Here is a 12,761-nt window from a genome sequence, read left to right as displayed (position 1 = left end):
TGTGCTGTTTTAGTGGTTTTGTTTCTTTACAAATTCCATAGTCGGCTTTGTTTTCCAGTTTCATTTTGTACTGATGCCTTTTGAGAGCACAAAGTGAGCGAAGAGCTACAGCTATCTTTAAATCTTGAAAATAACACTTGGGCAATCAACTAGACAGTCCTTAACTTTCTGGCTTTTGTAGACTGCATCTGAATTGTGCTTCAATTCTAAAAGTGAAACTGGGAGAGATTTTTAAATCTCAGAGCCCTCGAAAGAAAAAGTAGGGATAATGGTTGACCTCGGGGAAGTTGTATGAAATGTTTTGTTGAGAAATTAAGTGTAACACCCAGCATTCTTGCCTGTGAGTTACCTTTTTTTTTTTTTGAGAGCTTTTTTCTTTTGCTTTCAAGGTACTAGCTCTAACAGATTTACATTTGTCATGAGGTAACAGCTGTACCCACAGGGGCTCGTTGACTATCATTATATGAGGACTGCTCTGAAAGTAATGCCTCATCTTATTGTTTTGCCCCACAATGTCAGAGGTGGATGTTGGTGGTATGGCAGAAGAGGTTGAACCTTCCCACCAATATCCTGTTATGTTTTGTTGCCATGTGACAGGTGGCAGCAGAGAGGCAGGCTGACATGCAAGTGCAGCTGAAACAAAGGTGTGTCATTGAATTCCTTTCTGTGGAGGAAAGATTGTGCCCATTGACATTCGTCAGTGCTTGCTGAACGTTTCTGGAGACCGAACAGTGGATGTGAGTGCAGTGAGGTGTGGTGGGTGGTGTGCTTCAGCAGTGGTGACAGCGAGAGTGGGTCATCTCCACTGCTGCAGGTTTCTATGAGAGTGGCATGCAGGTCTTGTACATTGCTGTCAAAAATGCGTTGCTAATGGTGGTGACTGTTGAAAAGTAGTGTTTTGTGGCATAGAATTTTCTCTATTAAATAATGTTATTGTGCTCTTCGTATCTGCTGTAGTTTCCATGGAAATAAATAGGTCAGTCTGAAAGCAACCTCCTATGTAAATTATGGACTGTTAACACATGAAGGGTTAGACTGTGTCTGTCAACTCCTGAGTGTGTACTCGACAACAGGAGAGATGATGTCTTCCTCACGCTTCAAGCTTACTAGGTGAATGTGACTTAACTTTTTGAATTGAACCTGTTTTCCTTGAAGGTACGTGTGTTGTTATCAGGTGTCATAACTTACATTTCTCAAAAATTAGTAACTGACCAGAGCATCAGGGAAGAGAAAATGTCACGTAAAATGAAAACAAGCAGGGTACGTTATTGCAAGAGGTCTTTACTGAACCCATATCCGTTTTCTCCTTTTTGTCATATTTGAAGGAATAATTGAAGCTCAGTCTTATATAGAAACTCTGACCAATATTATATTCTACAGGATCCTCTGCTCTTAAGCTCTGTTTAGTGCATTTGCATGAGATGATACAAAATTTTTCCCATCAGATTTCAGTGTAAATACAGCAATATAGTAGTACATTTCTAATTCCATTATTCAACCTTTCAGAATAATCTGAGGATTTTGTTTTTCATTAATCAATAGAATTGTTAACTGCTGCTCTGTCTCCTGTAACTTAACCTTTCTGGGAAATTGTCTATGCAGCTTGACAATAATACTGATGTCCACAGGATGTTCCAATGGAGTTCCTGTTCTATGTAGCAACTTAAGTTGAACTGTTCTGTTTATTATGTGTTTTAAATTCCTTCTTGGTAAGTTGATGTAGGTCTTGATAGAAAGATTAAAGTTTGGTTTTTGTTTTTAGAATTTCAACTGTGGACGTAAGAAAAAGAAATCACGAAAAGATGGACTGGAATGTAAGACCACTCCAGAACGCAGATGTGCAGAATAACCTGCAAAGTCAAGAATCCTGTTACAGTCAAATGCTTTCTAATGCACAAGCTTTTCCTCAAACAAATGCACTTTCTTCTGAAAATGCATGCAATTATGTGGGAAATAACCCAGTGTATCTACCAACTGTTAATACTGCTTTACCAGGAACGTCTGTAGCCATAAAAAGTTTTCTTACCTCGGAATACTCTGTCAATCAGTCTCCACCACCCTATGTACCACCTGCACCAACACTTCCCAATCAGACATCACGTGCACAGGGAGAGATGACTCCGAACTCTTGGCAAAACTCTGGTAGGCTTATTTCTTCCCATAGAAAGTTTCCTCTCCTGTCTTCTCAAGTGAGTGGTGGAAACAGTGTGCCGAATGTGCTGCGAGGACCTCATTATGCCACCTCAAGCAGTTATGCTGTTTGTTCACAAACGTCACAGCAGCGTTCTCTGAGAACTATGTTGCATCAAAGTAACCGTGAATGCATTAATTCTTCAAAGCTGGGGTGCGTACCGCAGTATAACACAAATACCTCTGCTTCTTCTCAAAGCATTTCTGTACCTGTCAATCAGTCATCCAGTCAATATCTCCATTCCCAGAATAACTGTTTACCTTTTGGTACATCTGGGCAACATGTCCAAAACCAAATACATAATTCCAGTAATCAGATTCAGTTTCCGCAGTCTTTGAGTCAAAATACTGCAACAAATGTACATCTGCCACAATATGCGCCGAATCAGATGGGATCAGGAGCTCCCAGTGGATGTTCTGCACCATCTTTGTTGCCTGCCAACTATGATTCAAAAACTGTAGCACAGCCTTTGCTAGGAGCACAGCAGGCAGTTCACAATGTGTTTAATAAATACCCTCTCCAGAGCTGCCCATCAGATAAAAAAAATGCTTCTGGTTTTAACAGTGTTCAGCAATACTCAGTGAAACATCAACTGGGAGAAGTCAGTCAAGGGGTTAGGAATGGCTATAATTCAAGTGGAAATCTGACAGTAAATCAGCTCTTTAGTGAAAAGTCTGTACCCCCCACTGACGTTTCCTCAGAACTTTATGATATTATGCAAGGAGTGGTACCTTTTTCTTCAACGGATGCTTCGCAGCCACTGTGTGATCCTGTTTCAGTTCAAGAAAGGCAGACTACTAGTTCAGTGAATGTGCCTGCTAATTCTCAAACTTCTTTAGCGAGAGAAGATAAAAGAAAAATGACAAGTGACACTCTAGCTTGGGAAACTCAAAGACTGCAAGTTATTAAAAGAAAATGCGCTCTGCTTGAAAGGATGCACCAGTATAGAAGAAAATTTTTTACTTCAAAATGTGACAAAAGCACTTCCACGCTTCCTGTGAGTTATGAAAATGCACTCTCTAATCGTCTTCCTCAGATGCCCAAGCAAAATGTAGTATCTTCTCTATCACAGGCAGTGAGGACAGCCAGTCAGGAGCACTCTATTCTTGGATCTTCACTTGAAGAAAGAAATGACAGAAACATAACTGGTGATAGCAGAGGGTTAGAAGTGACTCAGGGTAATCATCAGGTAGAGCAGGGCAGCCTTTCATCCGGGCCCCTTCCCATTCCTTCCCACAGTGAACTTACAGCTCTATTAAATAATCCTGAGAATTCTTCCATGTTGGAACAGAAGAATGCCTTGGCTTCTCCTCAGAAAATGCTGACATCCTTGAATGCTGCTTCATGTCATAGTCAACCGAATAGGTCTAGCGGAGATGCATCAGCAAGTGTGGAAGGTTATCCTGAGAACTCAGCGTTTCTCCAGTTTGTATTGAGCAGCACAAATATGTTAAAAGAGAAGAAAGCTGGTACTATTGCTGATAACATACTGACTAATCTCCTTTCTAATGAAAAACAACACGTAGATGTAACAGGCTTGGGTGGAAGCTTATTAAAAGACACTAGTGGGAAAGGTGATTTGGTATCTATGGTCCACACGCATGCTCCTGTATCAGAAGTGATGGAATCTAATGTAAATAAATTCCATGGTGATGTAGCTCAGAAAAAAATGCAGTTTACTGAAAATCCATGTTTTAAACAGAACAATGGTAATTATTCTCTAGAAGAGCTAAATGCATGCCTGGGCTTATGGAAAAAACAAGGTCCAGAACCTGTGAGTGTTCAAAATAGCCAGTTAAATGAAAGCACTGCAGCAAATCAGATATCACCATTACCTCACAGCCAAAACACAACAAATAAGAGAGAACAAGGTAATCTTCTGGTTAGCACAGATGTAACGGTCTTGCCTTTAACAACCACCTCCATAGGACAAAAACATGACGCGTTAAGTTGCAATTTGATAAAAGGTTTAGAACTCCAAATTGCAGTTGTCTCTCCTTTAGTGCTTTCTAATCAGAGAGCTCAGAGTGAACAGCTAGACAAGTGTCCAACATCTGCGGATAAAACCTATCCAGTGATTGACACGGGAAGCATATGCAGCATGCAAGAAGAGGGGAAAAATGTTTTAACTGTGGTAAATACTGATAAAAGAACAATGGAAAGTGTTTCTTCACCTGATGACTGCATTCTGATACAGATGGAGGACCTGTGTTCACAACAGACCAAATCAGCTGATGGAAAGAGAATAGTAGAAAACAGTATGAATGCGAATGATTCATGTGGTAAAAATGAAAGGAAACTCAGTCAAGCCACGAGAGATGCTGAAGAAAATCTACAAAACAAACTTCTTCCTGAATCAGGCCAGAATTTTTCTAGTAAAACTTTCCAAGAAGATATAAAAGACCATGATGGCAAGCAAGCAGTGCTAGAGACGCAAAATAATACTCCCACAGCTGTGATAGAAGAACAGATGTTTCATATTGCTAGCGTATGTTCTCTTGTTGAAGGTGATAAATCATACAATCCGCAAATAGCAAGCATGTTCAGCTCGGTCCCTCAGACACATGCATTTAACAGTGGTACCTCATCAGAAGAAAACTCATCTGACCCAAGGCAAAAGGAGCAGCTGATGAAATTGAATAAAAATGACCTGAGGGAGAACACTTCTCAGCTAGAGACTTTGCTGCAAAAGGCATTGCGAGAATCCAGTGAAGTAGATAAGATTTTGAATAGTACTGTAACTAGCCATTCTAAGAAAGAAAGCAGTGGCATGCTTCCTAACACAGTTACTACCTCAGACCAAAAAAAGCCAGTAAATTTATCTTTCAGGTATCCTGAAAATGACTTGGGAATTCTTGCTAGTATAAACCAGGAGTTAGCTAGAAATTCACTAGATTCCTTGGTAAGCATAACTGCTGAAACAAATGCATTCACTGTTACAACATGCAGCAGTAAAGAAAATGTCACATCCACTAAGAAGAGCGTAGAAGAGCTACACATTTTTGGAGCAGAACCCATTACATGTCTAGATAATCAGCTTACTGAACTTATGAAAGAGTTTCCATTTGGCATTGAAGGGGCTGATATTCTGACAAAAGAACCAGCAAGAAACAATTCTGTGACTGAGCAGAGAGAGGATCAAGCTCAAAAGGAGACTCATGTTTCTGCCAAAAAAACTGATTCAAAGAATCAAATAGATGAGCTACAAATTGCGCAGTTAAACTCTGATCGGGTGCAGGAGTTATTTCCTGAAAAGAAGCTATGTTCCTCTACCGAAAACAGTGTAGCAATGAGTCAACAGTCTGAAAAGACTTCAACCCAGGAGGACAGCCTTGAAAGCAGTGTTCAGCCCAGTCAAAGTCTGTGTAAGGAGAAAGAAAACCCACAGTCCCCTTCCAGCTCTGGAAATAAAGAGGTTTGTAGTTTAACGGGTTGTCTGTCTGCGTCGGGTGAAATGTCACAGAGCTCCTGTAAACGTAGAACTTCTGTTTCAGATAAAAATGACGAGCAACTTTCAGAAGCTGAAAACCCTAACTCTGCAGGGAGACAAGAAAACAACAGCAAATCTGATGCCATAATAAAGAACAACAGTGTGGTAGAAAACCCACCGATTTGTGAAAATGTTCAAAATAGCATTCAGAAAAATAAAGAAGATGTATGCAAATATATCTCTGTAACAAACAAAAAATCCAAGATGAATAATGAACCTAAACCACTTTCACCGCAACTGGAAAAAAATGGGCCTCTTAATTCCTCTGAAAAACAAGATGTTAATAGTTCCAAAAGTGGTAATAAGAAGGAAGAGATGCAAGAGTCTGGAAGAACTCCATTGTTAAAGAAGGAATTTCATTCTGACAAAAAAGATCATCAGAAAATCTCAGAAGGGGAGTTGCCAGAGAAAGGTGGTTGTACAGGTGTAGACAGTGTGATGAAGTCATCTGAAAAGGAGAAAATTTTCAAAATGAAGTCCCTTTCAAAAGATAAAACCAGAACAGATTTGGCCCCGAAATCCCAAAGAGACCTTCATAAGTATACAAAGTCAGAGAATGTTGCAATTAAGCGCACTGAAGTCTGTCAAGGACAAGAAAGAAAAATCTGTGACAACAACTCGGGTAAAGAACAGAACTGCAAGAAACGAAACGTAGGAGTTAATACTGAACGGAAAGCAAAGTTATCTCCAGAAATAAAACGTGAAAAGCTGAATAGTTATCATGCAGAAGCTATGAAGTTCCCAAACTTAGGCATTAGAGACTTAAAGTCAAGCAACTATACGTTTTCTCAGCGTAATTCTATAAAAGCTCATCCGCCACAGGAGGAGTCATACAAACGAAAGAGGAAGGACAATCTGATTGGGAAAACAAGCTCTAAAAAAACAAAGGTGGAAGATGAAAGACTAAAACAATCTGAAACAAAGAATTCCAAGCGGCATTCATATGATCGCAAGATAAATACCGACAAGACTAAAAAGCTGAGTGGAGAAAATGTCTGGAAACCTAAGAATTCATTAGCAGATCGCTCTATGCTTAAGCTACAGAGGATAAGGGGTCTATCTACCATCTCCAAAAACCACTTTTCTAACAAAGAAAAACATCTTGATGGTCAAAACAAAGACAAGTGTTCCGAGAAAATGTTTTCTGATAAAAACGGGCTATATTTGAACAGAAGAACAAACAGATTAAAATTACATCTTCAAAAGGAACCCAAAAAGCACTACCTAAATAGAGTTGCATTTAAACGTACTGCGCAGGAACGCATATTTCTGACAAAGTTGGAGACATCACCTGTCAGACCTGTCTTGCACGTAAAGTCCCAAGTATCACCGCATAGTCTAGATTCAAAAAGAGATGCTTCTCTCTCCGAAAATGAGAAACCACGGAAACGACAAGTGCTTGAATTTAAGCTGTGTCCAGAGATACTGTTCAGAAATTCAGCCACTGATGATGAAAGCTTAGCTGCAAAGAATTTTCTGGAAAAAGAGAAAACTACTGTGGCAGGTATGATGAATATGCACTTCTTTTCTTCCACTTCAAAAGGAATGTATGCTCGTAGTTCAGATTGGGTTGAGAATCACGAGTTTAGGTAGAATGCTTGCACGTAAAACTGAGTCACTGTGAGAATTTTGGATATCCTTATAATTTGTTTTCCCAAATAATTAAGAAATATTTGCAAATGAAAATATTTTTCTCTTTATCTTATACAAAACTACATCCATTGAAAATGTGGGACTGTACTTGACGGTTGAAGTTGCTTATCACAGAACTGCAGAATCACAGAATTGCAGGGGTTGGAAGGGGCCTCAACAGATCGTAGAGTACAACCCTCTAGCCTTCCGACAAACTCTAGCCGTGTGTTAAGTTGAAAAAAGTGGGGGATGTTCCATTTCAGATTTTATTCCTCTTCTTTAGACTTTACAGAATAAAATTAGTTTAGAACATGATAGTTTCAAATAACTTTACAAGAAGGCTTTCTATCCTACTCATGGCAACTAGTTTGGCTTGTTTGTAGACAGCAGATTCTACTGGTGTTGTTACCAAAGGTGATCTGATTTGTATCCATTGTTAGCCCAGTTGTGCATAAATTTAGCTGGAGGAGGAGGGAGGGATGTTCTGAGGCCTTGAAGAAGGAGAAGGCTTGGGCCAGATTTTTTTTTTTTTTTGACTGCTGCAGCATTTTCTTAGTCTTTGTAACCACTGCCATCTTTGCTGTGAGTTGTCTTCCTCCTCCTACCTATCCTAATCTTTACGCATTTTAAGCAGTGCATTGTGAGGCATATTAATGTCTAAGATGGAATTTGAGTGTAGTTAAATAAAAACAAATTTTAATTTGTACTTAGCAGCTCTTGCAGTCGTCTTTGTGCCCAAAGAAAATTTTCTTTTGCATGTGGTAGTATGTATGTTATAGCCTAATACTGAGTAGAGACCAATGTTTGTCATAAAGGAACTTCAACAAAAAACCATCTTAATGGTTTTAATAACCGTCTTAACCATCTTAATTTTCTTCATAGGTGTCAAGAGTAAAAAAGAAGATTGGTTAAAGTATGATTCAGTGAAGCAAAAAAAGTTGAAGGAGATCTTTACAGGTGAACTGGCTTTTGATTTTTGATTTTGAATTAAAAGTTGAATACTCTCTGCTTGGTTTTAAGTGTTCCTTTAGAACAGCAATTTTTTAATGAACTATTTCAATTGATTCCTTAGTAACTCTGTCACCAAAATGAGTGCTGTTGAGTAGATGTCCAAGTTTCAAAGACGTGTGGAAATCTTTATTGTCACGAGAATATGGTGTTGGAGATCAGTGGAATTTTCTAGTATGCATGTGGGCGCTTGAATCATAGGCAGCATTGGTGATGAGATTTATCCAGAGCTTTAAATTGTAGGCAAAACCCAAGCTGGCTGTTGGCGACTTTTGCTTTAACCTGCTTCTCTCCCTGTCTTTCAGCTGAGGACTGTATTCCACTTGATACAGCCATACAAATACTGGAAGGAGATGAACAGGCTCTTCACATTCCAATCAAAGACTCCAAACAGATGTTTCAAACCTACAAGAAAATGTATCTGGAAAAAAAGATGGAAAAGCCTGGATAGCACTCCTGTATCATACATCATAATGGATATCACTGGGAAAAAAATGCTGACATTAGAATTCTTTTTCCAATTTACTTCATATTTTTGCATAAGTGTTCATATTTGTTCAACAAGTTATCACCCAGTACTTGCGAATGAGTGGGAATTTACTTAGTGTGTATTTACTGCACAATTAGGCTTTGGTGCTGAAAGTGTCATTGTCAAATGCTTTACATCTTTTTGGCATATTTGATTTTTTTTTTTTTTTTAAGTACAGGAGATAGCTGAATCTTGAAAAAAAATAAAAGATACATTAAAAAAAATCCTCAAAGTCATTTAAGTAATCACGATCTGTTTTCTTTTCTGAGTTTGGAAAAATTCAACTTCTGATACTTTCCATTGCTGGCAGTGGAAAAATATTTCTACTAGAAAGGGATTACAAGGATTCTCAGGCGTTACATGTTTATTTTCTATTTATGCTAGTTTGATTTTTGTTCATCTAGCAAGGCTTTCAGTTATTTGTAGAATATTTTTTTTTTTGTAAACTTGGAATACAGATATAAAGCCCTTAAGCATGAAGATAAGGGAGTACCGTGAAGTATTTATGCTGCTACTCGGTTTTCTTAAATATATTTTTGTAGAAATTGTAGAAGTTGAACTCTGAATTCTTCATCTGGACACAGTGCTGTAAGCTGACAGCTCACTGAAGAATCTTCCCTACTGCCCTCCCTCTTTTCAAAAAGTACAGCGGTTGAAGTGCACGGAGTTCGAATTTACTTCTGTCTGACTATGATGCTCATTTTGACCAGACTGTAATTATTTCTTTGTTTTTAAAGTATTAGCTGATGTTTGACTAAGGATTCACTGTGACATAAGAATTATATTTGTTGTCTGATGTCTTTTTTTTAAAGTGCCTTTTCAGTGTTGTTCACAATTTTGAATTGTCTTCTTTTTTTTTTTTTTCAGAATTGTTCTGATTCTTTTTGTCTGTTTAAGCCTTTATACTGAAAGTAAAAACGCTTATAGATATTTTACTGAATGACTTTCTAATACTTGAAATAAACTTTCAAAGGCTATGCCTAGTCTTTTTTTAGGTTAAGAAGTATCCAGTCATAATTGTTACAGTTAATTAAGTTAGCAGTTTAGGTAATCTTGTAGCTCAAACAGAGCTTTAAAATGAGTTTCAGGTCTTCCTCCTTTGAAAGGCTTCATAGTTAGGAGCGAGAGCTGGACTTGAGTCCAAGCTTTTTGAATCAATGAAGCTAACAGAATGTACTTAGATTTCAGAAAACACAAGAATATTCTTCTCTTCAGCACTTTCTTTTCCTTTTCTGTTCTGTCTTGAATTAGTATCAGTACCTAAAGAACCTTCAGTATTACTCCAGTCATGAAGGGGCACGCTTGTAGGGATCTTAAGTATAATAATCCAGTAACATTATGATTTCCTGTCTTTCTTTGTACACTGAACTGGGGGGAGAAAAAAAGGTTTTTGTTGGAAAAATTTCCTTCCATTATTGGTAGATTTCTTCTTTCAAACTAGGGCACTATTGATGAAAATCTGAACTCCCCACTTGTCTGGCTCATGTACCCAGTTTTGTTTCTGGATGCACTTATAGCTGGTCTCTACCATGTGCTGTGCTTTCTGCATAATTGCTACATGCACCTGCCTGATAAGAGACATACCAGATGCTGCTGCTCACTTACTCTTTCTTCTGCTCCTTATACTGCTGGCTGAAGCCGTAGTAATAAAGCAAGTCCTTGATCTCAGTCAGGCAAGATGTTGAGATCCACCTAGATATGGCCGCTATGGAAAAAACTAGTGCTCTGTTGTTTGAAGAAAACTAGCACATATGAACATGAGGGCATTCACTTGCACTGAAAATATCCATTATGAATGTAATGCATGGCTGTTGTCTTATGTTTCCTGTATCTGAAAGAACGTGTAATGTGCATGTCACCAATGGGGTTGCGTTGTGCAGATCATAGATCCTGTTATGTTTCTGGGAACACCGATAGACTTTGAGGGTCCTACTTGTCCTTATGTGAGCACCCATGCTCCTGCTTGTGTGTCCAGGAATTCCATGTAAGCTCCAGCCTGACCCTTCAGTTCCTAAGTGATGTCCAGGAAGTACCTATCTCTAACTCTGTTTTAGCCCATGCCTGGACATGAAAACTGCCCAGTGATCCAGACACTGACCCTTGACTTGTATTCCTGTCTGGGCTCAGACATATGTTCTTGCACTGAAGTTGCCTGTCAATCACCAGAGTTTGTTTGACCCGTGACTTCCTTCACTGAGCCTGATCCTGGCCTGTGAATTGAGTTCATGGCTTACTTTAGCCCTCCGTCATCATAAGTTTGTCTGGTGATCTGGACTCTGGCTTCACCCTGTTCGCCATCCCTGGTCTGTCTTGCTTGCTTTGCTTGGCTATTGTGGGAAGAGTGAGACTCCTGCCTTGCCAGTCGTGGTTACTCCCTTGGTTCTTATGGAGCAACTGATGCTTGTTGAGCCCTGACAGATGAAGAACGGTAAGACGTGTGGGCAATATCCTAACCTGTTGGTATCTGTCTTCACTTCCCACTCCCTTTTAGGAAACTCAGTGTCGGTCGGCAGGGCTGCCAGTTCCACCATTCTTGCCTTTGTGCCCCAAAAGGAGTATGGGTGAAATGACACTTGGACATCCTTGTCTTTTGCAACTTAGATGTAGAAGCAATGTAAGCACAAACATCTCTTAACGTGAGTGCCTCCCTGGCTTCCTTGTGTGTGTGTTTTGAGATTGAAGGTCAAGTTTATCTGTTCACACCCAAATTTCCTAAAGAAAAGAAATACAGCACCTAGGTATCTTGCTGCAAGCTGGTAAGTTTGTATGCAGAAATTAATGACTTTGAAGATCATTGTGCAAGACATGGCAGTCTACAATCTGAGAACCATTTTGGGCAGAAGAGTGTCAAGAGGGGCTCCCCTGAGTACATAGGCAGTGAAAGGAGGAACAATGAAAATGTGATCCTGCTGCTCAATGTGCAGTGGGCCTAGAGATGAAGGACTTGGGACATACCTTCTGTTTTTCTGTCGTTACTGTCAGATCTGTTGTTGACCTCTCTTGTCACTGAGCCTGTGCAGAGCCTAGTCTGCAGAAGTGAAGAGTTACCTGTTAAAGGAAAACAGACCACTCAAGCCCATTGTTTGTGCACATGTCCATGAAACAAGATGGGATACGCCCAAGGGTGATGGGCGATCTGCCTAATAGCATTGCTAGGCAGTTCTCTGTTATCTTGCATGGCTTGTGACAACTTTGCTGGAGGGAGGTTTCTGATAAGTAGAACAAAGCAAGTGACGTGTGTCACACATTTTCCAAGACAAGAAGGTGATCCAGGGAACTGCAGGAGCCTGGTCAGCATGACCTGTTTATTTTGGAAGATTACAGGACTATCCTTGATGCCACGTCTACCTCATCATGGTAAGGATAACGGTATTTGAAATAGTCAACACGTATTCACAAAGGATAGATCACTCCTGACCAGCCCATTGGTCTCCTATGATGCTATGAATTATTCTATGGATAAGGGGAATTTAGAAGAAGATTTAACGAGGATGTCTTGACTTGGTTTCTGATTGTATTCTTGGAGCCAAATTGTAAGGAGGTGGTTTGGGTAAGTGGCCTGCATAGCAGCTGAAAGATGAGCTAAACACTTGGCTCAAAGGGATGCTGTCTGTGATCAGTGCCACAGCGTCCAGTTGGCTGCTGATCATCACTGGCATTACTTAGTGATTGATACTGAGGCTGTCATTGTTCACCACTTCCGTTAGTGATTTGGAAAGTAGGCCGTAGCAAACCTTTGCAGGTTTACATGAAGAAATGGAGTTCTCAGGAGCCTCAAGAGGAACTGGTGGTGGAAGCTGAGGATTCCTGTCACTTCTAACAGGGGAAGCCATAGATATTTACAACAGCTGGCTTCTAATGATGTAACGAAGCATGTAAGTTAGTCCTATTGAGGTACAGGCATTGGCTTG

At 39.6% G+C, this 12,761-nt stretch overlaps 1 protein-coding gene across 7 annotated transcripts in view; it reads left to right on the top strand.

Moving 5' to 3' along the window:
• The window catches only part of RESF1 (retroelement silencing factor 1), a 38,137-nt gene extending 28,310 nt beyond the window's left edge, over positions 1–9,827 (top strand). For all 7 annotated transcript variants that reach the window (XM_416367.8, XM_015287153.4, XM_015287145.4 and 4 more), the window contains 3 exons: positions 1,763–7,185; positions 8,196–8,270; positions 8,627–9,827. In XM_416367.8, coding sequence (XP_416367.4) covers positions 1,763–7,185; positions 8,196–8,270; positions 8,627–8,772 — 5,644 coding nt within the window. In that variant the 3' untranslated portion in view covers positions 8,773–9,827. The remainder of the gene's footprint in view (positions 1–1,762; positions 7,186–8,195; positions 8,271–8,626) is intronic.
• Positions 9,828–12,761: the final 2,934 nt, after the last annotated feature.

This window comes from Gallus gallus, chromosome 1 (assembly GCF_016699485.2).
Source record: "Gallus gallus isolate bGalGal1 chromosome 1, bGalGal1.mat.broiler.GRCg7b, whole genome shotgun sequence".
NCBI lineage: Eukaryota > Metazoa > Chordata > Aves > Galliformes > Phasianidae > Gallus > Gallus gallus.
Note: the sequence above shows the minus strand (reverse complement) of the source record. Positions and strands in the feature narration are given on the sequence as shown.